This window comes from Podarcis erhardii (genome assembly GCF_964252035.2).
Source record: "Podarcis erhardii genome assembly, chromosome: 2".
Classification (NCBI taxonomy): Eukaryota; Metazoa; Chordata; class Lepidosauria; order Squamata; family Lacertidae; genus Podarcis; species Podarcis erhardii.
The window spans coordinates 123,740,475-123,768,102 of NC_138498.1; the positions used below are offsets into that span (position 1 = coordinate 123,740,475).

General features: G+C 46.1%; 3 protein-coding genes across 6 annotated transcripts in view; all 3 read right to left on the reverse strand.

The window, feature by feature from the left end:
* LOC309337148 (uncharacterized protein) overlaps positions 1 to 22,155 on the reverse strand; it is a 30,794-nt gene extending 8,639 nt beyond the window's left edge. Inside the window, exons 1-2 of one of the 2 annotated variants that reach the window (XM_081853866.1) lie at positions 22,021 to 22,155; positions 19,863 to 21,936 (exon numbers count right to left, since the gene is read on the reverse strand). In XM_081853866.1, the coding sequence (XP_081709992.1) occupies positions 21,234 to 21,936; positions 22,021 to 22,139 (822 nt within the window). In that variant the 5' untranslated portion in view covers positions 22,140 to 22,155 and the 3' untranslated portion in view covers positions 19,863 to 21,233. Of the gene's footprint in view, positions 1 to 19,862 lie in introns of those variants that run through there. The other variant, XM_081853865.1, reaches the window with a different exon arrangement.
* LOC309336722 (uncharacterized protein) overlaps positions 1 to 27,628 on the reverse strand; it is a 182,900-nt gene that overhangs the window by 47,553 nt on the left and 107,719 nt on the right. Inside the window, exon 4 of one of the 2 annotated variants that reach the window (XM_081852945.1) lies at positions 22,792 to 22,875. In XM_081852945.1, coding sequence (XP_081709071.1) covers positions 22,792 to 22,875 — 84 coding nt within the window. Of the gene's footprint in view, positions 1 to 17,728; positions 17,749 to 22,791; positions 22,876 to 27,628 lie in introns of those variants that run through there. The other variant, XM_081852949.1, reaches the window with a different exon arrangement.
* Positions 10,317 to 27,295, reverse strand: LOC309336860 (uncharacterized protein). 2 transcript variants are annotated; one of them, XM_081853301.1, is made up of 4 exons: positions 26,709 to 27,295; positions 23,656 to 23,816; positions 14,318 to 14,444; positions 10,317 to 12,856 (listed from the first exon to the last, which is right to left on the reverse strand). In XM_081853301.1, the coding sequence occupies exons 2-4, from the start codon at positions 23,728 to 23,730 to the stop codon at positions 11,490 to 11,492; spliced, it is 1,569 nt and encodes a 522-aa protein (XP_081709427.1). In that variant the 5' UTR covers positions 23,731 to 23,816; positions 26,709 to 27,295; the 3' UTR covers positions 10,317 to 11,489. The 2 variants fall into 2 exon arrangements, with proteins under 2 accessions (XP_081709427.1, XP_081709426.1); XM_081853300.1 differs by lacking the exons at positions 23,656 to 23,816; positions 26,709 to 27,295 and adding an exon at positions 14,574 to 14,700.

Consider the following 27,628-nt stretch of genomic DNA (forward strand, 5'->3'; position numbering starts at 1 on the left):
AGAAGCCATCCTGGTTTCTGATTTAGTCCTGGAAAGTCTTATTTTCCATAGGATGTCCCTATATCCATCGGATAAATTTTGGAGGGAGTTATGTGACTCCTGAACCGAAGAGATAAGTAACATCTGAAAGGCAGCCCTGTAGAGCGAAGGTGATCCCGACAATTGCTTATGCCATCTCAATTTGGGGGACTTTTGCCAACCTATCTCACCTGGAGGTCATTCAAAATCAGTTTTTAAGAGGGATATTGAAACTGCCCAACTGTGTAAGTAATACAGCGTTACGCATGGAACTTAATATTGTATCCCTGGAAAATGCTCTGTGGAAGCACATACTTTGTCACTGGCTATCTCTATGGCACAATCTCCCAAACCTGTACTTGATACAATGTATGTGGAGAGATGATTTCCAGAGCCCATGGGTAAAAAACTTACAGCTGAAAATTACGGCAATGGGAATCTCCCCATCCAAATTACTAGAGCAGGACATAGTCCCAGCTAAAAGAACAATAATCTGTAAGCTAGAGGAGATGGACTTGCAGCAGAAAATGGTCTTGGGCAATGGTACCTGCTCACCTCTAAATCTTGGTTTATTACCCCTCTTAAGGCTCCCAAACTATTTGAATTCCTTAACTTCTTCAGCTCATAGATATGCCTTTGTAAAGGCAAGATTCAACACCTTCCCATCGAACGTGCTGAGAAATAGATTCTCCAATGGACAGATATCGCTCTTATGTGATTGTAATTGTGGGGCACCGGAATCGTTGCATCACATAATTTTTGACTGTGCTTTTCACTTACCAGCCAGGAGCAAGTTTCTTGCTCAATATCTTAAGGCAATTGCCGATGACACGATTGAAGCCAAACTGAGATATCTACTAATTGATGATGACCCTCTAAGATCACTCATGGTTGCCAGATTCTTGATCAGCGTCCTATCCCAAAAAAAGAGAAACGGTCTCCTGTGTGGCTCGGATAACCCCTTTAAACCATGATCTATGTTTTAGGTGACATCACCATTGTTTTAAACCATGATCTATGTTTTAGGCGATATCACCATTGATATCCATGATTAATAATGAGCAGAGGGCGATGTATAGGTTACAAATTTATTGTAATGTATGATGGTCGTCCTTGTTTTTGTTTTGCTTCGGTTCCTGTTTGTCTTTTGTAAGTTTTGGCGATTTTAAATTTGGAGGTTTAAGTATAATATGTTGGTATGGGAAACTGTTGTGTAACAGGCCAATGGCCGTAATAAAGATCAATCCAAAGGTGTTTAATATTTTTGAACTTATTTTGCAAAAAAGCTGTTTAATGTTTTATTATGTTTTTATATATGTTGGAAGATGATGGTGATGATTAGGCAGCCATATTTCAAAAAGTGAAAATCAGGACCCAAAACCAGTTCAGCTTTTTCTTTAGTTTTGCCCAAAGTTTTTGAACTTACCGTATTTTGCAAAATAATAATAATAGTAATGCAGTTTTTGAGCTATTTTTTAGCAAAATCAGCAAAAATGGCACTGCCGACATGGGACATTTTGCCGATTTTCACCCAGACACTTCTTCCAACTACAGTATCCTGGGTATGTCAATCAACATCTGATGATCTCCTTCTACAGGTCAACAGTAGAAAATGACCTTTCATACTGCATCACGGTGTGGTACGCTGGTTTGACATCAACTGATAGGAAGTGCCTACAGAGGGTGGTGAATACAGCACAAGATATTATGGGCTGTCCTGTGAATCCGCTGGAATAACATTGCCTCAGGAGAGTGAGGAAAATTCTCAGGGATGATTCACACCCTGGCCGGCACTTTCTTGATCTCCTGCCCTCAAGCAGAAGATACAAAAGCATGATTAGTCACACCAAGAGGGTAAAGAACAGCTTCTGTCCGTGGGCTATTAGACTGCTGAATGAAAAGATAACAACAGGGCAACTGACTTTCGGGTTTGGTGGGTGTGCATCAGTAAACGAGGAGAATTAAGAACAAGAGAGCTGCGTGGGGAGTGCTCGTGTAATCTCACTGTATACAAGTTGTACAAGTGACATTGGATTCCAGACATTGGATTCCAGAAACCCTACTGTTGAATAGGACGTCCCTATTCAGAGAAATTCCGGTGGGTATGGGGTGGTCCGGTGTTATTACAATGCGTACCTTTTTTTCAAAAAGTGGGGTGTAGGGATGATCGCGTAGTGCGGAGTGGGGTCCGGAGGGAGCACACTCCCCACCAGCAGGCAGCCAGAGTCTGCCTGCACGCGTGACCTTGGGGTGCAGGGCACACACACACACCCCAGACAAGCCACAGCTGTCTGAACAACGTTCCCTCTGTCTAACCTTTTGTGGTCTCAGTCGTTTGCGGTGTCCTGTCTGTAACCTTTGTCTCTGAGACCTTTGTCTCCTTCGTCATACATTGTGCAAGGGGAAAATGACACGGTGGAAACAGGTGCCAAAATAACTTTGTACCACCCCACAATCCCAGGGCTGGAAGATGTGTAAAGGTCACAGCCCAAAATGTATCTGCCTGGGTTTGCATATTTGTCTCAATAAAAGGAGGCTCCACAGGGCTGGCCGGCAGCTTGCATGCAGCTCACCTGTGCGCAGCTCACCTGCATTATCAACTCCTGCCTCATGTCGTTCACTTCAGTGGGGGACAAAGGACAAAGTTGGGCTTTGCTTTGAGGGGGTGAAGCTCAGTGGCAGAGCAGTTGCTTCGCATGCAGAAGGCCTCAGATGCAATGCTTTGCATGCAGAAGGAAGCCCCAGGTGCAGTCTTAATGACCATCTGTCAGGGATTATTAAGATGTGGTTCCTGCATTTAAGAGGGATGAATATGATGACCCTCGCGGTCCCTTCCAACTCTACAATTCCATAATTCACGGATACAAAGGGGGTGGTTAGGAATGGCTGTGTGTCAATTGTGGTAGCTGCTCTATATTCCCAGCAAGCACTATATTCTGATTTATTTAGTGAGAAATTCATTGGTTCAGTTCCTGGCAGCAGTAGCGAAAGACGACCCCCACCCCAATTTCTGAAAAGCTTCCTCATGGGAAGGAGTTTAGAGCAGTAACTTAAGACAACACTAAAGGGTGGTCCAGTGTCACTACAATGTGTACCTTTTTAAAAAAAGTTGGAGGTGATGGACAAAGTTCGGCTCTGTTATTGGGGGCATGGAGCTCAGTGGTCGAGCAGTTGCTTTGCATGCAGAAGGTCTTGGATTCCTATATTCATGTTTGGTGGGAGTGTACCGTGGTCCACGCTTTCTGGGGGAAAGTTTTTTTTATCTGACCTCCAAAATCACTCTATCCGTCTTAATTGACAATCTATCCGTCTTAATTGAAGGGAAGACCTGTTTTCCTAAGGTGGCCGAGAAGCTCTATATTGCCATTTATTTGGTGAGACAGTCACGGGTTCAATCCGCAGCAGCGAAAGAGGAAACGCACACCTTACTTCTGAAACCCCCCCCCGGGGGGAAAGGGGGTGGAAGGGGTTCAGAGCAGCAACTTACAATAATACTAAAGGGTGCCCAGACCCCCCGAGTGCCGCCAAGCGCCCTTGTTTTCCAGGGACACTCCTGGGTTTACAGAAGCCATCCTGGTTTCTGATTTAATCCCGGAATGTCCTATTTTCCATAGGACATCCCTATATCCATTGGATAAATTTTGGAGAGAGTTATGTGACCCTTAAACCAAAGAGATAAGTAACATCTGAAAGGCAGCCCTGTAGAGCGAAGCTGTTTAATGTTTTTGAACTAATTTTGCAAAAAAAATATAATGCAGTTTTTGAGCTATTTTGAACTATCTTTTAGCAAAACCAACAAAAATGGCACTGCCGACATGGGACATTTTGCCGATTTTCACCCAGACACTGCTTCCAACTACAGTATACTGGGTATGTCTGAGAAATTCCAGACGTATGGAAACCCTACTGTTGAATAGGACGTCTCTATTTGGAGAAATTCCGGTGGGTATGGGGCGGTCCGGTGTCTTTACAATGTGTACTTTTCAAAAAGTGGGGGCCAATGGACAAAGTTGGGCTTTGCTTTGAGCGGGCAAAGCTCAATGGCAGAACAGTTGCTTCGCATGCAGAAGGCCTCAGATGCAATGCTTTGCACGCAGAAGGAAGTCCCAGGTGCAGTCTTAATATCTTACTGACCATCTGTCAGTGATTATTAAGATGTCGTTTCTATTGGTGTTTTGCAACTTTGACCTGTTGCAGGACCTTAGCCAGACCTCAGCAGAGCATACGCAGAGTTCCAGAAAGCAATCAGTTGCAGGCAGGATGGACAAAGCAGGGACAAGACGCTGCTAATGGTAACTTGGTTACTTAGATGTGTTTATTATTTACAGCAGACTCTACAAGTTACTATATACAGGAACAGATATGGATCTTAACCAGCTCTCTCTTAACAAAGTCTCAGAACTCAGAACACCACACTGACCAACAAACTATCCAGTCAGTAAGGTCATAAGTCATCAGGCCTGTGTGAGACCTCAACCAATGGTAAAGCTGTATCCAGGGTCCCATATCTCCAGGCAGATAACTCCTCTCTGCTCAGTCATCCTTGGCTGTCGCCCAACTCTTAAATGACATAATAGGCATCACTGAAACCTGGTGGGATAAGTCCCACAATTGGAATGTAATAATGGAGGGATACAATCTATTTCAGAGAAACAGACCAGACAAGAGAGGAGTGGCGTTATATGTCAGGGATGTGTATATCTGTGAAGAGATCCAAGATTTAGAACCTCAAAGCCAAAGTGAGCGCATTTGGGTCAAAATTAAGGGAGAGAAGAATAACAGAGACCTCATTGTGGGAGTTTACTATAAATTCCCAAGCCAAACGAAGGACATAGATGATGCCTTCCTGGAACAGATGGCCAAGCATGCAAAAGGAAAGGAGGGAGTAGTAGTAGGGGGACTTCAATTACCCGGATATTTGTTGGATGTCAAACTCAGCCAAAAGCATAAGGTCAAACAGATTCCTCACTGGCCTTGCAGACAACTTCATTGTCCAGAAAGTGGGAGAAGCAACAAGAGGAAGAGCCATTTTAGATCTGGTCCTAACTAATGTTGATAATAATAATAATAATAATTTATTATTTGTACCCCGCCCATCTGGCTGGGTTTCCCCAGCCACTCTGGGCAGCTTCCATAAAAACCAGAAATACATGATGACCTGGTTAGTGGGGTAGAAGTGGAAGGATCATTAGGCGCGAGTGATCATGCTCTTCTGAAGTTTACTATACAGCGGAAAGGAGCAGCCAAGCATACTAGGACTCAATTTCTTGACTTTAGGAAAGCCGACTTCATAAAACTTAGGGAAGTGCTGGGTGAGATCCCATGGACAGTAATACTAAAAGGAAAGGGAGTTCATGATGGCTGGGAGTTTGTTAAGAGGGAGATAGTAAAAGCACAACTTCAGGCAATACTAATGAGACGGAAACATGGAAGGTGCCTAAAGAATCCAGGGTGGCTATCTAAGAACTTTTAACTGAGTTAAGATTAAAAAAGGATATGTACAAAAAATGGAAAAGGGGGAAAACCACCAAAGAGGAATTCAAACAAATAGCCAGCACATGTAGACACAAAGTCAGAAAAGCTAAAGCACAGAATGAACTCAGGCTTGCTAGAGAGGTTAAAAGCAACAAAAAGGCTTTTATGGGTATGTCCGTAGCAAAAGGAAGAACAAAGAAACAGTGGGGTCACTCAGAGGAGAAGATGGTGAAATGCAAACAGGGGATACAGAAAGGGCTGAACTCCTCAATGCCTTCTTTGCCTCAGTCTTCTCTGATAAAGAAAACAATGCCCGACCTGAAGAATTTGGAGCAGGGGCGCCGACTTATAAAAAATATTGGGGGGCCCATACCGGGGTCCTGCCCCAGGAAGCTTTCTAAATTTTAGATGAAAATTAGTGAGTTTTAAAGTTTTTTAAAAGTATTTTAGAGTCATATGATCAACATTAGAACCCCGAAAACTCGACTCTCTATAACTCCACACTCCGGGAAACTCGACAAGCCTGAAACACTTTTTGGCTTTGAAAAAAGAAACAAAACATAAACACGCACGGTATTTTCGTAAAAAGCTAATTTAATTTACAGTAACAATTATGCTTATAGACTATTACAGAGCAGTGAATATATAGCTCTGAAAAGACTGAAATGATATTTAAATAAATCCTAAACTATCATTAAAAGAATAAAACATAAAATATTGCTGTCGCACAGTAATAGCACTTTGATTAATAAGTGAAATAGCTAATTTAAGCTTACTTTGAATAAGGCTGAGGGTTCATTAAATAAAAATAATATCTCAAAGTTAATGCTTTAATACAGTTAATAAAGTTAATACAGTATGCCTAATACTGTATGTAAATACTGTAATACTGTATGTAAATAACGGGCTTTAATTGGGTCTTACACCCTAAAAATATTTAAGTATTTGAAAATAACTAATACAGTACTATAGTAATATAGAAATACAGTACTAAACTAGTACTAATATTTCAAAACTGAAAATTTAACATTCTGTATGTATTTAATTCTCTATTTTATAAAGATTTTTAATATCTGACAGTGAGTTTGGAGTAGCCCAATGCAAAAATCCTGAGGATCCATGTGGATCCATGCTTTGTAACCACGTTTTTGCACCACTGTGACCCTAGGCAACAGTGGGTGCATGTTTTTTTGGTGCAAGATGTAGCCATGGACATGCTATGTGATCTGATGGTGAATTTGGGGTGACCCAATGCAAAAATCCTGAGGATCCATGTGGATCCGTGCTTTGTAACCACGTTTTTGCACCATTGCGGCCCCAGGCCACAGTGGGTGCGTGATTTTTTTGGTACAGACTGTAGCCATGGACATGTAATGTGATCTGATGGTGAATTTGGGGTGACCCAATGCAAAAATCCTGAGGATCCATGTGGATCCGTGCTTTGTCACCACGTTTTAAATGGGGAGGGAAGGAAAAACACAGAAGGGACAAGAAGCACAAGAGGGGTGTGCGGAGAAGCAGCTGGCTAAGAATGCAGGGGAGGAGTTTAACGGGGTGGGGGGGAGGAAAGGAAGGCAAAAGTCCCCCCCCCAAGCCAGCCCTCTCTTTCTCTCCTGCACGCAGTGTGATTAGGAAAGAATTAGAAGGAAGGACTCGATCCTTTCCTTAACCCTCTGCTTGCCAGGAGGGCAGGGGATCCCCTGCTCTTTGTTGAGTTTGAGCAAACGCAGCAACAGAAGCGGGTGGGCAGTAAGACCCTGAGGCAGAATGCAGGAAAGCAGCAGCTTCCGCCTTCCCTCCGCCCGCCCGCCCGATCTTATTTTTGCCTGATTTTTGCCTATTTTTGCCCCTGCGCTCCGGCGAGTCAGCTCCAGGGACCACACATTCGCTCAGTAACACGCACAGACATTTCCCCTTACTTTTTAGGAGAAAAAATCTGCGTGTTATAGAGCGAAGTTTACGGTAATAATTTTCTTAAATTATTGGGGGGGCTGAGCCCCCCCAAACGAATTTTTGAGGGGGCTCGGGCCCCCTCTGGCCCCATGGAGTCGGCGCCTATGATTGGGAGCAAATGATTCAGCAGAGGAAACACAGCCCAGAATGACTAAGGAGATAGTACAAGAATACTTGGCTAGTTTAGATGTATTCAAGTCTCCAGGGCCAGATGAACTGTATCCAAGAGTATTAAAAGAACTGGCAGATGTGATCTCAGAACCACTGGCAGTCATCTTTGAGAATTCCTGGAGAACAGGCGAAGTCGCGGCAGACTGGAGGAGGGCAAATGTTGTCCCTATTTTCAAAAAGGGGAAAAGAGAGGACCCAAATAATTACCGCCCAGTCAGTCTGACATCAATACCAGGGAAGATTCTGGAACAGATCATTAAGCAAACAGTCTGTGAGCACCTAGAAAGGAATGCTGTGATCACCAATAGTCAGCATGGATTTCTGAAAAATAAGTCATGTCAGACTAACCTGATCTCGTTTTTTGACAGAATTACAAGCCTGTTAGATGAAGGGAATGCAGTGGATGTAGCCTACCTTGATTTCAGCAAGGCATTTGACAAGGTGCCCCATGATATTCTTGTAAAGAAGCTGGTAAAATGCGGTCTTGACTATGCTGCCACTCAGTGGATTTGTAACTGGCTGACTGACCGAACCCAAAGGGTGCTCATCAATGGTTCCTCTTCATCCTGGAGAAGAGTGACTAGTGGGGTGCCACAGGGTTCTGTCTTGGGCCCGGTCTTATTCAACATCTTTATCAACGACTTGGATGATGGACTCAAGGGCATCCTGATCAAATTTGCAGATGACACCAAACTGGGAGGGGTGGCTAACACCCCAGAGGACAGGATCACACTTCAAAACGACCTTGACAGATTAGAGAACTGGGCCAAAACAAACAAGATGAACTTTAACAGGGAGAAATGTAAAGTATTGCACTTGGGCAAAAAAAATGAGAGGCACAAATACAAGATGGGTGACACCTGGCTTGAGAGCAGTACATGTGAAAAGGATCTAGGAGTCTTGGTTGACCACAAACTTGACATGAGCCAACAGTGTGACGCGGCAGCTAAAAAAGCCAATGCAATTCTGGGCTGCATCAATAGGAGTATGGCATCTAGATCAAGGGAAGTAATAATGCCACTGTATTCTGCTCTGGTCAGACCTCACCTGGAGTACTGTGTCCAGTTCTGGGCACCACAGTTCAAGAAGGACACTGACAAACTGGAACGTGTCCAGAGAAGGGCAACCAAAATGGTCAAAGGCCTGGAAACGATGCCTTATGAGGAACGGCTAAGGGAACTGGGCATGTTTAGCCTGAAGAAGAGGAGGTTAAGGGGTGATAGGATAGCCATATATATATATATATATAAGGATGTCACATAGAGGAGGGAGAAAGGTTGTTTTCTGCTGCTCCAGAGAGGCGGACACGGAGCAATGGATCCAAACTACAAGAAAGAAGATTCCACCTAAACATTAGGAAGAACTTCCTGACAGTAAGAGCTGTTTGACAGTGGAATTTTCTGCCAAGGAGTGTGGTGGAGTCTCCTTCTTTGGAGGTCTTTAAGCAGAGGCTTGACAACCATATGTCAGGAGTGCTCTGATGGTGTTTCCTGCTTGGCAGGGGGTTGGACTCGATGGCCCTTGTGGTCTCTTCCAACTCTATGATTCTATGATTCTATGACTCGGTGTGAAGCTGCACAGAATGGCACGGAGTCAAAAACCCCAACAGTTCCTACATTTCAGCGGGATGAATACGATGACTGTCACGCTCCTTCCAACTCTACACTTCTATGTTTCACACATACAAATGGGGTGGTAAGGAATGGCCGTGTGTCAATTGTGGTAGCTGCTATTAGAACCGGATTGGCCTTCCCTAGTTTTAAAGTTGATACAGTGGTGCCTCGCAAGACAAAATTAATTCGTTCCGCAAGTTTTTTCGTCTTGCGAGTTTTTCGTCTTGCTAAGGACGGTTTCCCATAGGAATGCATTGAAAATCAATCAATGCGTTCCTATGGAAACCGCCTTCAGACCTGACCTCTTCTGAAGGCTGGGGGGGGGGGGACGACAAGGGCTTTTCTTCCCACCCCCAGCATTTCAAAAAACCCCGGGACAGCAGAGGACTTCTCCGCTGTCCCGGGGTTTTTTAAAATGCTGGCGGGCGGCAGCGCTGCCACCCACCATTTTAAGATCGCCCCGGACAGCGGACTTCTCCGCTGTCCCGGGGCGATTTTAAAGCCCCCGGGAAGGCAGGCGAGGGGGAGCAAGACTTTCGCCCCCCCCGCCTGCCTTCAAAAGCCGTCCGGGAAAGCGGGAAGCGCTTCCCTGCTATCCCGGACCGCTTTTAAAATGCTGGCGGTGGGGAGCAAAGCCTTTCAGCCCCCGCCGGCCTTCCTGGACCTCTTCTGAAGGCCGGAGGGGGGGAAAGGCTTTGCTCCCCACCGCCAGCATTTAAAAGAGGTCCCCGGAGATTTCCCTATGGGCTTTCTTCTTGCGAAGCAAGCCCATAGGGAAATTCGTCTTGCGAAGCGCCTCAAAAAACGGAAAACCCTTTCGTCTAGCAGGTTTTCCGTCTTGCGAGGCATTCGTCTTGCGGGGCACCACTGTACAAAATCATTAACCTATTTCTAAGAGGCATTCGGCTGAGAATGTTGTCAATCTGGACCCTTGCTGAAGATGATTTACCACAACATAAAGAGGACTAAATTTGTTTGCCGCTCATAGGCCTATTCTTCCCAAGTCTAACATGACTAGTATAGCCTCCTATAGTACCTGATTTCTGAAACAGGACCAATTATGTGGGCACAGAGATTTCTTCCCCCCCGCCCAGGCAAATGACTCCTCTGAAAGACCTGCATTGGTTCCCAGCATGTTTCCGAGCACAATTCAAAGTGTTGGTGCTGACCTTTAAAGCCCTCAATGGCCTCGGTCAAGTATACCTGAAGGACCATCTCTACGCCCATCACTCAACCGGGACACTGAGGTCCAGCGCTGAGGGCCTTCTGGCGGTTCCCTCCCTGCAAAGAAGCAAAGCTACAGGGAACCAGGCAGAGGGCCTTCTCATAGTGGTGCCCGCTCTATGGAACACCCTCCCATCAGATGTCAAGGAAATAAACAACTATCTGAAGTTTAGAAGACATCTGAAGGCAGCCCTGTTTAGGGAAGTTTTTAATGACAGACGTTTTAATGTATTTTTAATCTTTTGTTGGAAGCCGCCAGAGTGGCTGGGTAAACCCAGCCAGATGGGCAGGGTATCTACGTATGTGTGTATAAATAAATAAAATATAAACACTGGCAATGCCCACATTCCCCTGTGCCGTAGCCAAGATTAAGCAATATATGATGGTTTAAAGATTACTTTCTGCATGAAGATGGTTTCAGCCTCTCTGTGTTTTCATTGTTCCTTTATTGCAATTATAAAAATGGGTTTTATGCTGCTGTTCTTATAACAAGAATACCGAAGTCCCTTTCAATTCTACAGATCTAGGACTGCAGAGCTGCCAATCCTGCTTCCTAAACACCACTGTCGTGCTCCACTTTCCAGAACTCTCCATTCCCAATTCTCTCTGCAAAGACCAAATATCAATGGACTCTCAGCACAAGCTCACACACAATGAGTCAAATTCTACACATCCATAACAGTACATTGTATCTTTCATTATACTTACTATTATGAGACATTACCTTTGTTGCTTTAATACATATATGCACAACACTCCATACAAACACCAGAACATCAAATATTCTCCGTGCATTTAGAATGGATTTCCCCCTATGAGAGTTTGTGGATATGAGGGACAAAGTGAATTCTGTGGGGAAAACTTGACATCTCCATGGGTTCTCCTCTATGTGAGTCTGTAAGTGATTATTAAGAACTCCATTATAACTGAAACACTTTCCACACTTCAAACATTTAAACCGTTGCTTCTCTGTGAGATCGTTGATGTTTTCTAAGAGTTATGCTCTTACTGACGCACTTTCCACAATCCATACATTCATATGGTTTCTCCCCTGTGTGTTTGTTGATGTTTTTTAAGGTTTCCTTTCTGACTGAAGCTCTTTCCACACTCCATACATCTAAAGGGTTTCTCCCCTGTGTGAGTTCGTAGATGTACAATAAGTGCTCCATTGTGAATAAAGCTCTTTCCACACTCCGTACATCTACAGGGTTTCTCCCCTGTGTGAGTTCGGTGATGTCTTGTAAGTTTTCCACCTTCACGGAAACCCTTCCCACACTCCATACATCTATATGGTTTCTCCCCTGTGTGAGTTCGGTGATGTCTTGTAAGTTTTCCACCCTCACTAAAACCCTTCCCACACTCCATACATCTATATGGTTTCTCTTCTGTGTGGGTTTGTTGATGTTTTGCAAGGTGCGCACTTTTAGTGAAGCTCTTTCCACATGCCAAACATTTATATGCTTTCACCCGTGTGTGAATTTGTTGATGTTTGGTAAGGTTATTACTCTGCCTGAAGCTCTTTCCACACTCCATACATCTAAAGGGTTTCTCCCCTGTGTGAGTTCGGTGATGTCTTTTAAGTTTTCCAGCTTCACTAAAACCCTTCCCACACTCCATACATCTATATGGTTTCTCTTCTGTGTGGGTTTGTTGATGTTTTGCAAGTGACCGACTTTCAGTGTAGCTCTTTCCACACGCCAAACACTTATATGGTTTCTCCCCTGTGTGAGTTTGTTGATGTTTGGTAAGGTTATTACTCTGCCTGAAGCTCTTTCCACACTCCATACACCTAAATGGTTTCTCCCTTGTGTGAGTCTGTTTATGTTGAGTAAGGCTTGCACTCCTAATGAAACTCTTCCCACACTCCATACATCTATATGGTTTCTCCTTTCTGTGGGTTTGTTGATGTTTTGCAAGTGACCGACTTTCAGTGTAGCTCTTTCCACACGCCAAACATTTATACGGTTTCTCCCCTGTGTGAGTCCGTTGATGTCTAGTAAGATGTGAACACCGCCTGAAGCTCTTTCCACAATCCATACATTTAAATGGTTTCTCCCCTGTGTGAGTTCGTTTATGTCTAATAAGGTGTGAACACTGTCTGAAGTTCTTTCCACACTCCATACACTTAAATGGTTTCTCCCCTGTGTGAGTTCGTTTATGTCTAGTAAGGTGTAAATACTGTCTGAAGCTCTTTCCACACTCCATGCATTTAAATGGTTTCTTCCCTGTGTGAATCTGTTGGTGTCTAGTAAGGTTTGAAGACTGTCTGAAGCTCTTTCCACACTCCATACATCTGAATGGTTTCTCCCCTCTGTTAGTTTGTAGATGTGTGCTAAGCTGTTCACTCACACTAAAGTACTTCACAGGTGGCACCTCATAATTCTGATTGTTTTCTACATTACCTGGTTGAAAGTTGGGGAAAAGAAAATATTGTTAGGTCTTCAAGGAAGAAAACAAGAGAAATTAAAATGCAGCAAGACCAATCCGCACTTTCTCTTATTTTAACAAATCCAGCATTCCTCCCTCCCATGTACCACATTTTAGGAAAGGAAATCTGAAAATAATATCAAGAACCCTTAGTATCCAGTTCTACCTTCAACTCACATGTAACACTGAGCACCAAGAGAAACCTTCTCTGCTGACGTGCTGACATGAGGCATCTATGGCCCTCAAGATGTGGTTGGACTCTGAGTAGAATCAACCCAAGTAAAAATGGCCAATGACCAGGGATGATGGGAGTTGTAGTTCAGCAACATCTGAAGGGACACACTTCTCGTTAGAGGTGCCCGCCCAGTCGAACACCCTCCCATCAGATGTCAAGGAAATAAACAACTATCTGACTTTTAGAAGACATCTGAAGGCAGCCCTGTTTAGGGAAGTTTTTAATGTTTGATTCTATTTTTAATATTTTGTTGGGAGCTGCCCAGAGTGGCTGGGGAAACACGGGCAGATGGGTGGGAAATAAATTATGATCATCATCATCATCATCATCATCCAATTGCAGAATAGCCTTTACCAAGGGATCATGGACTTTGAAGAAGCACCAACTCATGATGAAGAAGAAGAGTTTGGATTTGATATCCCGCCTTATCACTACACGAAGGAGTCTCAAAGCGGCTAACATTCTCCTTTCCCTTCCTCCCCCATAACAAACACTCTGTGAGGTGAGTGGGGCTGAGATACTTCAGAGAAGTGTGACTAGCCCAAGGTCGCCCAGCAGCTACATGTGGAGGAGCGGAGACGCAAACTCAGTTCACCAGATTATGCGTCTACCACTCAACCACTACACCACACTGGTGCAAGCACTATCATTTTAGGCTATCATTAATCAATATGCTTGCAAACGTTTAATAAAGCCATCTTTGTCATTCTTTACATATTTTCTAAACACTATAATAAACCTTTCCTAATATATGTAATTATGCTAAATTTGGTCATCCTCAACAAACACTCTGTGAGGTGAGTGAGGCTGAGAGACTTCAAAGAAGTGTGACTAGCCCAAGGTCACCCAGCAGTTGCATGTGGAGGAGCGCAGATGTGAAGCCGGTTCACCAGATTACAAGTCTACCGCTCTTAACCACTACACCACACTGGATGAAAGGGAGAAACAAGCTAAGAAGAAAGTACGTTTGGCAAACCCTCACTGTAATTAACTCCTGCCTGGAAACCTATGTCCCCACTGTGGAAGGATGTGTGGATCCAGAATCGGATTCCACAGTCACTTACGGACACACCGTTAAGACCAATCTTATTTGGCTATGAGGATTTGCCAAAGAAGAAGACACGGCATGAATAAATGGCTCAAACAGTAGTTACACACCTTCAATGTCTAACAGCCAGGAGGAATAAAAATCTGCCCTTACCTAGAGAGGCCACCATCTCATAATTCTCCTCCATGACTTCCGTGTGCAGAGCTCTTTGGCCTGGATCCAGCAGAGCCCACTCCTCCTCCGTGAAAAACACAGCCACCTCCTCAAAGGTCAAGAGGGCCTGGAAGAAGAAGAGGAAGAAGACAGAGCTTCTCTTTGGTCCCCATCATCCCCACTCAACACAGAGGGAGGCTGGGTTGTCCCATCGGTGCCTCTTCCCTCCTCCCTCCTCCCGTTGCTCTTTCCCTACCTGAGGAAGCTGCCTGGCTCCTCTTTCCACTCCATCTTTAAGAAGAGGCCGTTCAGAGGGGGTCTCGGAGGCCATTGCGCTGCCAGTGGAAACAACAGAGGAGGAGGAGGCGTAAACTGGGCCACTTCTGGGACTCTCGCAGCTGTTGCAACGATGCACTTCAATGCAGGGAGCAGCCCTTTTAGGAGAACAATGAAGAAATAATAATAATAATAATAATAATAGTTATGTCAGGGAACTGCCATCGGAGCCAGAGGAGGAGGGAGGGCTCCAGAGGGATGCCGGAGAGCGTCCCAGGAGGGAGAGAGGCAGCCCATCTGCGGGGGAAGGAAATCAGCGTAGCACCAGTGGAGAAGGGGGGCAGATGGGGGAATCGGTGAGGAGGCTCCATGACTCCTCGCCGGAGACCAGCGGGGAGAGCACGGGTCCTCCACTGCCCACACCCTCCCTGCGCAGAAGACTTCCGCGCAGGGAGAGTAGGCAGAGACTTGGCGTCAAAGAACTTCTTTGCTGGAAAGAAGTTCAAGAAACGCCCACTGACGGATTCTGCCAGCGATTCAGACAGCCACGGATGGCTGGCTATCCGGACAGAAAGGGTTCACCCAGGTGACTCAGCCAGGTGTGGCGACGACTTACGCACACGCAACCCCTAGAACCATTACAAGTTATTAATTAAATTTACATACCGCCCTATACCTGGAGGTCTCAGGGCTGTTCACAGAAAGATGGATTTAATTAGGGTGGGATACATTTACACAGATAGCATACTTGTTACAAATTACAAATATCAATACTAATAAACTAATACGCATAAATTCTAATTTCAAAGGCAGGGAAGTGGAAGGATGTAATCCTACAGGAACTTTATAATACTATAAGCTGCCTCAGTCTTTAGGGGACATTCAGCTTCAAATCCCAAACTCTGAATGAAGCTTCGCAGAAAGCATTACGGTCAGTACCTCTGCAGACCTCACTGTTCCTTTCCTCCGAACAGCCATCCAGGAAACCACTTTCTGGACTTTTGATACATTTAGAATGAAGAAAATAAGGGAAACTCCTAAATTATGGGCAGAATTTGCAGTCAGAAGAAAAGCAACACCTGGAGGGCACCTGGGTGCAGAAGCTCCCTCCAAGGGGAGCAGATGGAAATATTTAGAGCACTCTATGCGCTAACATGGATTGTAGTTTAGTGGACAGAAATAGGAAGTTCAGTGGCTTCTGGCCCCCTAGTCCTTCCTCTTAGGAACCTGTGTGTGTGTGTGTCCCCTACACTGGGAGGAAGGACAGGAGGAGAAATAATCAGGGGGTCCAAACTGGGCACAGGGCATCCCTCCTGAGAATGGGGATGGGAGACTGGGTCTCCCTGGTGTAAGCACAGCAGCCAAACGGCAGGGTGGGGGACCTCAGACCCAGGGGCTAAATTGGTCCTCAAGTCCTTTCTCTCTCTCTCTCTCTCTTTGGTCCTCAGGAATTTCCCCAGCGCCACACCCTCTTTCCAACGCTTCCCAGCTGCCTTCTGGGTTTTTTGGTGGGGCTGGAAAAAATCCCTGGAAGGCAGGCATTCCCTGGACAAAGCTCAGAGTCAGCCCCATAGCTCCACCAATTCTGTCCTCTGGCCCTGCCCATCAATGGAAAGTGGACCCTGGAAGGCTGCTCAGGAGCGAATGTGGCCCTCAGGCTGGAGAACAGTCTCCACCCCTGTCCCAAACACTAAACTGGCTGTAATCCTGGCCCACCTTGCAGGGTTCTTGTGTGAGCATTGCCCAGCTGGTGGGTTTTAGATCACCTACAGTATTATAAGACCCTCCTGGCAACCTGGATGGGGACGAGGCCAGGCAGGAGTGAGGCTGGCAGCACCGGCAGAGAAAGTCCCTCAGCACCTCTGCGCTGGGCCAATCCTGCAAGACAGGCCAGATCTCCCACAACTGGGGCTTCGATTCTCCTTTCCGACAAAGTATCAAGAGGATATCTGGAGAAGCCGCTTTTTGGAAAGAAACAGCATTAAAAACTCATACCCCCCTCCTCTTTCCCCCAAGTCCAGCTGGGGAGGGGGCATTTCTTTAATTGCTCCAGTCTTTGCCTTGAATCTTTTTAAAGGGCTCCTGAGACCTGGATCAGTTTCAAATCCTGCCATCCATGAGCCCATTTCCCTTGCCAAGCAGGAGGGAAACCGACAAGGTGCTTTTTCATGCTTCAGGAAATGGAAAATGTGCCTCTTCCCTCCAGTTTTGGGGCACAAAAGCAGCAGAGCAACCCCCCCCCCAAGTGCACCCCCAAACATGGGAAACCCAACAAGGCTCTTTCCATTGTGCCAAAGCAACCTCAGCCAGCCAGACTAGGATTTTTGAAAGGGGAGCTGGGGGGGGGGGGCTCTCCCTTCTCAAGAAGCAGATCCTTGTGTCCTTTTGCTTCCTTCTCACACCAGCCCGTTCTTTTTAAGGAAGCTCCGGAGGCCGATTTCCCTTGACACTGTCCACTTCTCACCCCCCCACTCGAAATCTCCCCAAAATCCAGAGGAGACTCTGTTCTCCAGCTGCTTCCACTTCCTCCCCCCTGCTTGCCCCCCCCATCTCCGCCCCACTGAGGCAGGGGCTTCAGCAGCACATTTCGGAGGGGGGCAGGTCAGGGTCCTGGATGAGCTCAGCCCCCCTCCCGGCTCCCTGACGCAGGAGGCAGAGCCTGGGGGGATCGATGGGGAGACAGCAGTGAGAAGGGAGATGGAGGGTGTTAAGCAGAGAGGAGCATCACTAGGCGGAATGGGGCTGCCCCCCCCCCTTTGAACGGAGAAGGACTGACTTCTGCGTCAACATGCCCGGGGGGGGGCTACGAATCCCTTTGTAATTAAGTTCCACGGGGGGGGGCACCCTTTTCTGGTTCGTCTCAAGTGTCTTCGCTGCGCTTCGAAAAGAGTCTTGCAATGCAAACCCTGTTGGGGGGGGGGGAGAGACCCCTCTTTGTAGCCAGGTGGTCTGCATCCCGCCCGCCCCCCATTCCAACAGAGAAAGGGCGAAGCCTCTCCCTGCTTTCCTTTCATTGTCGTCCCCCCCCCCCCCACAATCCTCCCGCCTCCTTTCCCAGCTGCCATTTGTAGATTCAGGGGGAGGGAAAGCAAATCCTTCTCCCACCCCCACCCCCCCTCCCCAAATATGAGGCACCTCTTTTTCCTCTTCTCCAAGCCCGCTTCTCTTCCGGGAATGAAGATGGAGACCCCTCCCCTCCAAATTGCCCCCCCCAAAAAAACTTCCTGCCTTTCTAGGAAGCGGAGCTCATTGACCCAGAGGGAGGGGGAGGGGCAGCAGATCCGCCTCCCCCTCCCTGCAAACAGAAATTCCCTTCCCAGCAGTAGCGAATACATAAAGATCTGGCAGCAGTAGCGAAAGACGACCCCCCCCCCCAATTTCTGAAAAGCCTCCTCCTGGGAAGGGGTTTAGAACAGTAACAAGACAACCCTAAAGGCTGGTCCAGTGTCATTACAATGGGTACCTTTTTTTAAAAAAAAGAGGGAGCTGATGGAGAAAGTTAGACTTTGTTATATTTCGGGGGGGGGGGGGCAGCTCAGTGGTAGAGCAGTTCTTTGCATGCCGAAGGTCTCGGATTCCTACTCTCACGTTTGGTGTGCGTGGTCCATGGAGTGTATTGCCCAACTTCCAGAACATGCACTCAGAGAACTGGGTCTTCCCAGTAGGACACCTGATGCAAGCTAATGACTTCCTAAAAATCACTGCAACCCCCCATTTCCCGCCCACATGACCTGGGTTGCGTGCGTACAAGAAACCTGGTGGACAAGCAGTGGGAAGGACATGCCTATCTGCTTCATCCAACCAAGTCTCTGTCACACAGGCCAGGGCAAGTCCTCCATCCACGATCAAGTCATGGATGGAAGTGGTCTTATAAATCACTGACCTGGCATTGCACAGCAGCAACTTCAGTTCATGTGGATCTACCTTGTTGTTTCTGGTATCCATCTGGTCAAGACCAGACCCGGAGGCAGGGATTGTCTTCAAACAACAACTAAACCTGCCTCCTCAGTAATGACATGGTCTGGTCTTAGCAAAACTCCTCCTCCTACCCGTGATCACTGAGATTGGGTGTCCCAGCACATCCCCCCTACTGGTGGAACCTGCCCCAGCCATTCTGTTGGCTGGGACCCACTCCTCAGCTGCCCTGACCCTCTCCCCTTAAGAACCAGATACAAACTACTGGTATATAAAACAATAGAAACAAACAGAAAACTATGAAGCCCCAAACCAGGTGGAAAGAGGCAGGACAAGTCCCTTCAGTGTGGGAACGTTTATATAATTTAGCAGAGTTTAAACGAGCCCCTGTTTGAGTTTATGCAGGGACAAGCGGGTTGCTAACTCGTTTGAGTCCTATCTATAATTATACCTTCCTGGTTGATAATCCCTTTCTGTCCCTCTTAAAGAAAGCACACATGAATCTGAATCATATTAACATAAACTACTTTACTAACAGATTCATTCAGGTTGACAGAGTTGTTCCTGAAGGCAGGCGTCGGTTACATAACAGATAAACTATATGCTAGATAGTAGTGAGTCATGAGAAGACTGCATCCGAGCAGTTACCAGTTAACACTCCTTGCAGCAACTGTCCAACTGACAAAACTGCCTTCCACATAGAGGCAGTTAGTCCTCTCAGAATGTTGGACTTGACTGACAGCTTTATATCCCACATTCAGGCTCCTCTCAGGCAGTCCTCCTGAAACCACTGGCAATGCCCACATTTCCCTGTGCCACCTTCCCTCCCCAGATTGGTTCTTCCTTTATTCCGGCTGCCACCAGGGATTTTATCCACTTTGCCATTAATGCAGGCATGAACGAGAAAGTATTGTAAAAAAATGAATTAATAAAATATAAACAACATAGGGCGCTTAAAGATCACTTTCCAGTCTATCTGTCTTTTCATTGTTCCTTTATTGCAATTAGAAAAATGGGTTTTGTGCTGCTGTTCTTATAACAGGGAATTGGACTAGAAGAACCTGGAGTCCCTTTCAGCTCCACACTTCTAGGATTCCAGAGCCAATCCTGCTTCCTAAACACCACTGTCGTGCTCCACTTTCCACAACTCTCCATTCCCAACTCTCTCTGCCAAAGACCAAATATCAATGGACTCTCAGCACGTTCACTCACAATGAGAACTCCAGGGTCACATTCTACACATCCCTAACAGTACATTGTATATTTCATTATACTTACTATTATGAGACATTACCTTCATTGCTTTAATACATATATGTACAACTTTCCACACAAACACCAGAACATCAAATACACTCCATGCATTTACAATGGATTTTTCCCTATATGAGTTTGTTGATACGAGGGACAAAGTGAACTCTGTGGGGAAAACTTGGCACACTCCATAAAACTAAATGGGTTCTTCCCTGTGAGAGTCCATAGGTGTTTATTAGTAACTCCGTTATAATTGAAGCACTTCCCACACTCCATTCATTTAAATGGTTTCTCACCCATGTGAGTTCGTTGATGTCTTGTAAGAGTTCCACTCTGAATGAAACCCTTCGCACAATCCATACATTTAAATGGTTTCTCCCCTGTATGAGTTTGTAGATGTCTTGTAAGTTTTCTACCTTCAATGAAGCCCTTCCCACAATTCTTACATTTAAATGGTTTCTCCCGGTGTGACTTTGCCAGTACACATTGAGTTTCCTACTACAAATGAAGCACTCTCCACACTCCGTTTATATGGTTTCTCCCGCGTGAGGCCGTTGATGTACAGTAAGTTTTCCCCCTTGACTGAAACCCTTCCCACACTCCAAACATTTATATGGTTTCTCCTGTGTGAGTCCGTTGATGTACAGTTGTCACGAAAACAGAGTTAAGTCCCTTTTCACCTTTATCATACTGTTTTTAAGAAAGACAAAATGATACAATTCTCTTCAGATTACCAATCTTTATTGATTAACAAGTAATAAGCAATAAGGACTCATTCATTCATCAATCATATTTTTAGTTTTCAGGTTGTCCTACACTCAGACATGCTGTCATCCTGCTTATGTCATATTTTCGCCCAATTATTTTTGTCCATCCTGATTTCGCCTGGTCCATTGGCTAACTCAATAATTCTTCATCTTCCATTTAATCATTTCTTTATCTTGTCTTCAGAGTCACAGTGCCATCTGACCCCACTCACTTCAGACACTTCTCCATTCATATCCTCCATTCATACCATTACGCATACTAAATATATCATCAGTTATACCATGAGATCACTTGTGGTCCTCACAGACTATCCCCTGATTGACTATTCCTATTATTTAATAAAGACATTTCACTAAACCACATATATTCTTTAAGAAATTAACTTTATATCTGAACATTAGTATTAATATTGTGTCATTCATTACATATAAATGTTACATCAATGCTGTTGTTTGATACCCTGGGAAACTCAAAACCAACTATTTTGAAAGAACACTCTTAATACTAACATAGAAACTTTATTCATACAGAGTTTATGGAAAACGCCTTTTCAGCCTCACACAGTAAGTTTTCCCCTTGACTGAAACCCTCCCCACACTCCAAAGATTTAAATGGTTTCTCCCCTGTGTGAGTTTGTTGGTGTCTTGTAAGAACTCTATTCCAACTGAATCTCTCCCCACATTCCAAACATTTATATGGTTTCTCACCTGTGAATTCGTAGATGTGTTATAAGAGATCCATTCTGACTGAAGCTCTTCCCACATTCCAAGCACTGAAATGGTTTCTCGCCTGTGTGAGTTCGTAGATGTGTTGTAAGGTTTCCATTCTGACTGAAACTCCTTCCGCACTCCATACATTTAAATGGTTTCTCGCCTGTGTGAGTTCGTTGATGTTTTGTAAGAGCTCCACTCTCAATGAAGCATTTCCCACACTCCATACATTTAAATGGTTTCTCACCTGTGTGAGTTCGTTGATGTACGGTAAGTCTTCTCCTTTGACTGAAAACCTTCCCACACTCCATACATTGAAATGGTTTCTCCCCTGTGTGATTTCTTTGATGCCTATTAAGCGTTTCCCTATGACGGAAGCTCATTCCACACTCCACACATTTAAACGGTTTCTCCCCAGTATGAATTAGTTGATGTCTTGTAAGAGTTCCACTGTCAATGAAACCCTTCAAACAGTCCATACACTGAAATGGTCTCTCCCCTGTGTGATTCCGTTGATGTACAGTAAGACTTCTCCTTTGACTGAAAACCTTCCCACACTCCATACATTTAAATGGTTTCTCCCCTGTGTGATTTCTTTGATGCCCATTAAGCGTTTCCCTATGACAGAAGCTCATTCCGCACTCCACACATTTATATGGTTTCTCCCCGGTGTGAATTCGTTGATGTCTTGTAAGAGTTCCACTGTCAATGAAACCCTTACCACACTCCACACATTTAAATGGTTTCTCCCCTGTGTGAGTTCGTTGATGTCTTGTAAGTTTTCCCATATCCCTGAAGCTCTTCTTACAGTCCATACATTTAAATGGTTTCTCCCCTGTGTGAGTTCGTTGATGCCTTTTAAGAGCTCCACTCTCAATGAAACCCTTCCCACACTCCATAAATTTAAAGGGTTTCTCTCCATCACCTGGTTTAAAGGGGGGGGGGAAGATACTGTTAAGTATTCAAGAAAAACAACAAGAGAACAGCAAGACCAAGATACAGCAACAACACTCAGCAAGCCCAATCAGCACTTTCTCTTATTTTAACACCTCCAGCCTTCCTCCCTCTCCTATGAACCAAATTTTTGGGAAAGGAAAGGAAATCTGAAAATAATCTCCAGAACCCTTAGTATCCAGTTCTACCTTCCACTCGCATGTAACACTGAGCACCAAGAGAAACCTTCTATGCTGAGGTGAGGCATCTATGGCCCTCCAGATGTGGTTGGACTCTAAGTACCATCAACCCAACTAAAGAAGTCCAATGACCGGGGCTGATGGGAGTTGTAGTGCAGCAACCTCTGGAGGGACACACTTTCTCCATCTTCCCCCTCCTGTGAAAATGCTATGCCTCTGTATTCAGTTTTCTCCTTCCTCCCTGATCTGTAATATCTGGCTGATACATTCCAGGAAACTGTTCACATCACCTAAACCTGCACCAGGATGCTGGAAAAGATGGGCCCTTGTTCTGATCCAAAAGGGATCTTTTTATATCCCTACACACTGAAAGGAGACATACAAAGGTACAGCCTCACAGCAAAGTGGAAGTATGTACCTCTCAATTGGTCCGGGACAACATCCCTGTATTTTTCTGTTCCAAGCGAGGAGATGAGCTCAGACTTGAGTATCAGAGTCTCTGCTATGTGGAATAAGTAAAGCAGAAATGTTGTTTATGTCATATGTGGCTGTAAAAATATTCAAAAATATTAATCTTGTGAAACAAAGACAGCAAAGTATTTGGTGGCCCATTAAAAGCTAATAAATAACACGGACCAGGAAGGCTCATGTCTGTGACTCTCTTTGTAGATTCTACATAGGTTTTTGGGGGGAATTCATACCACATATCAGTTTATGAACAGTTGCCTACTGACAAAAGTACAGTGTTGCTATCAACTACAGTCTTCAACATCAACTTCGGTTGAAAGTACATTTGGCAAACCCTCACTGTGATTAACTCCTGCCTGGAAACCTATGTCCCCACTGTGGAAGGATGTGTGGATCCAGAATTGGACTCCACAGTCCCTTACGGACACACTGGTAAGACCATGTTCATGGATGACAATCTTACTTGGCTACGAAGGGTCACCAAAGTAGAAGACACAGCATGAATAAATGGCTCAAACAGCAGATTCACACCTCCAATGTAAATCTGCCCTTACCTAAAGAGGCCACCATCTCATAATTCTCCTCCATGACTTCCTTGTGCAGAGCTCTTTGGCCTGGATCCAGCAGAGCCCACTCCTCCTCCGTGAAAAAGACAGCCACCTCCTCAAAGGTCAAGAGGGCCTGGAAGAAGAAGAAGAGGAAGAAAACAAGAGCTTCTCTTTGGTCCCCATCATCCCCACTCAACACAGAGGGAGGCTGGGTGGTCCCATCTGTGCCTCTTCCCTCCTCCCTGCTCCCGTTGCTCTTTCCCTACCTGAGGAAGCTGCCTGGCTCCTCTTTCCACTCCATCTGTAAGAAGAGACTGTTCAGAGGGTGTATCAGAGACCATTGCGTTGTCAGTGGAAAGGACGGAGGAGGAGCAGGAATCATAAACCAGGCCACTTCTGGGACTCTCTCAGCTGTTGTCACGATGCACTTCAACACAGGGATAACAATGCAAAAATTAATTATTATTATTATTATTACTATTATTATTATTAGAATCTATATACCGCCCTATACCCTGAGGTCTCAGGGCAGTTTACAGAAAGGCAGGTTTATTTAGGGTTGGACACATTTACACAGGCAGCATTAATATTCACAATGAAATATAAATTACTAACGGATACCAAAGATAGGGGCGGCTTCTCCCTGCCAGATTTACGATTATATTATATTATGAGGCGTCCTGCTTATGCTGGCTTAGAGAATGGATAATATTGGAAAAAGCAGATATATTAGACCTTGAAGCTCAGGAGAATAGGTTTGGTTGACATGCATATTTATGGGGGGGGTGTATACACACACACACACACACACACACACATATATATATATGTATGGACTAAAGGAAGTAAACCAGGGACCAGATCCCCTGTGGGTCCCTTCCAGGAAGTACAAGGCAGGGAACTGGAAGGATGTAATCCTTTCTACAGTAATTTTATAATACTATAAAAATGCCTCAGTCTTTAAGGAACCTTCAGCTTCGGATTGTAAAGTTCTAGGATCAAATCCATTTAGAATACTGTATAGAAAATAAGGGAAACTCCTAAAGCTGCAGTTGGAAGAAAAGCAACACCTGGAGGGCACCAGGGTGCAGAAGCTCCCTCCAAGGGGAGCAGATGGAAATATTTAGAGCACTCTATGCGCTAACATGGATTGTTGTAGGGATGATCGCGGAGTGGGGAGTGGGGTCTGGAGGGAGCACACTGCCCACTAGCAGGCAGCCACAGTCTGCCTGCACGCGTGACCTTGGGGTGCAGGGCACACACACACACACCCCAGACAAGCCACAGCTGTCTGAACAACGTTCCCTCTGTCTAACCTTTTGCGGTCTCAGTAGTCTGCGGTGTCCTGTCTGTAACCTTTGTCCCTGAGACCTTTTTGTCTCCTTGGTCATATACTGTGCAAGGGGAAAATGATGTGGTGGAAACAGGTGCCAAAATAACCTTGTACCACCCCACGATCTCGGGACCGGAAGATGTGTAAAGGTCACAGCCCAAAATGTATCTGCCTGGTTTGCATATTTGCGTCAATAAAAGGAGGCTCCACATGTCCGCCACTTCAGATTGTAGTTTAGGAGACAGAAATACAAAGTTCAGTGGCTTATGGCCCCCTAGTCCTTCCGCTTAGGAACCTCTGTGTGTGTGTGTTTGTGTGTGTACCTTTTATCTCCCCTACACTGGGAGGAAGTACAGGGTGAGGCATCCTCCCGGAGCACGGGGATGGGAGACTGGGTCTCCCTGGTCTAAGCCCAGCACCTGAACTGCAGGGTGTGGAGCCTCAGACCCTGGGGCTAAATTGGCCTTCAAGTCCCCGCTCTTTCTTTCTCTGGCCCTCAGGAATTTCCCCAGTGCCACACACTCTTTCCAACGCTTCCCAGCTGCCTCCTGGGGTTTTTTTGTGTGGCTGGAAAAAATCCCTGGAAGGCAGGCATCCCCTGGACAAAGCTCAGAGTCAGCCCCATAGCTCCACCAATTCTGTCCTCTGGCCCTGCCCATCAATGGAAAGTGGACCCTGGAAAGGCTGCTCAGAGGCGAATGTGGCCCTCAGGCTGGAGAAAGGTCTCTGTTCCAAACACTAAACTGGCAGTAATCCTGGCCCACCTTGCAGGGTTCTTGTGTGAGCATTGCCCAGGTGGTGGGCTTTAGAACACCTATAGTGTTAGAAGACCCTCCTGGCAACCTGGATTTGGATGATTCCAGGCAGGAGTGAGGCTGCCAGAAATGGCAGAGAAAGTCCCTCAGCACCTCTGCGCTGGGCCAATCCTGCAAGGCAGGCCAGATCTCCCACCCCTGGGGGCTTTGATTCTCCTTTCCGACAAAGTCCCAAGAGGATGTCTGGAGAAGCCTCTTTTTGGAAAGAAAGAGCATCAAAATCTGCAGGGGTGGTGGTGGTAAGCAGTTTCCTCCCCTTCCCCCTTTCCCCCAAGTCCAGCTGGGGAGGGGGCATTTCTTTAATTCCTCTGAGACCTTGATAAGTTTCAAATCCTGTCATCCATGGGCCCATTTCCCTTGCCAAGCAGGAGGGAAACCATCAAGGTCCTTTTTCATACTTCAGGAAACGGAAAATGTGTCTCTTCCCTCCAGTTTTGGGGCACAAATGGAAATCTCCCCCCCTCTCTCCCAATCCAGAGGCGACTCTGTTCTCCAGCTGCTTCCACTTCCTCCCCCCTGCTTGCCCCCCCCATCTCCGCCCCACAGAGGCAGGGGCTTCAGCAGCAGATTTCGGGGGGGGGGCAGATCAGGGTCCTGGATGAGCTCACCCCTCCCCTCCCGCCCAGACTGGCTCCCTGACGGAGGAGGCAGAGCCGGGGGGGGGGGCAGCAGTGGGGCAGGAGTGAGAAGGGAGATGGAGGGTGTTAAGCAGAGAGGAGCATCACTAGGCGGAATGGGGCTGCCCCCCCCCCTTTGAACGGAGAAGGACTGACTTCTGAGTCAACATGCACAGGGTGGGGCTGCGAATCCCTTTGTAATTAAGTTACACTGGGGGGGGCACCCTTTTCTGGTTCGTCTCAAGTGTCTTCGCCCCCCCCCACATTCCCCCCATCATGGGAGGCTGGCTTGATCTCTGCGCTTCAAAAAAGATCTTGCAATGCAAACCCTGTTGAGGGAGGGGGACCCCACTTTGCAACAGGATGGGCTGCATCCAGCCCCCCCCGCCCCATGATTCCCACAGGGAAAGAGCGGAGCCCCTCCCTGCTTTCTTTGCACCCCCCCCAACCCTCCCGCCTCCTTTCCCAGCTGCCCTCTTTGTAGATTCGGGGGGAGGGAAAGCAAATCCTTCTCCCACCCCCCCTCCCCAAATAACCCCCCCAATATGCGGCACCTCTTTCTCCTCTTCTCCAAGTCCGCTTCTCTTCCGGGAATGAGGATGGAGACCCCTCCCCTCCAAATAGCCTCCCCCCCCCCAAAAAAAATAACTTCCTGCCTCTCTAGGAAGCGGAGCTCATTGGCCCAGGGGGAGGGGGGAGGGGCAGGAGAAAATGACGCGGTGGAAACAGGGGCCAAAATAACCTTGTACCACCCCACGATCTCAGGATCGGAAGATGTGTAAAGGTCACAGCCCAAAATGTATCTGCCTGGTTTGCATATTTGCGTCAATAAAAGGAGGCTCCGCTTCAGATTGTAGCTTAGGAGACAGAAATACAAAGTTCAGTGGCTTCTGGCCCCCTAGTTCTTCCTCTTAGGAACACGTGTGTGTGTGTTTGTGTGTGTGTGTGTCTTTTATCTTCCCTACACTGTGAGAAAGTACAGGGTGAGGCATCCTCCCGGAGCATGGGGATGTTTCCCCCAAGTCCAGCTGGAGAGGGGGCATTTCTTTAATTCCTCCAATCCTTGCCTTGAAGCTTTTTGAAGGGCTCCTGAGACCTTGATCCCTTTCAAATCCTGCCATCCATGGGCCCCTTTCCCTTGCCAAGCAGGAGTGGAGAATGAGATTAACAGACTATGCAGAACTAGATAAACTAACAGGGAAAGTCCAAAACCAAAGAGATCACAAGTTAACCGGGGACTGGAGTAAATTTGTGGACTATATGAAAAGTATATGCGATGAACAAATAACGTTTGTGGGTTTACAGGAAGCTTTGTGAAGAAATATGTATAGAAACATTGTAAAAAAGGGAAGAGGGGGAGTAGGTGGATTTTAAGATAAAAGGCAATGACAAATTTTGAACTTGCAGAATAAAGATGAGAACACAGAGGATTCACGGATGAACTGATGGAAGTCAAAAATATGTATTTGTGATT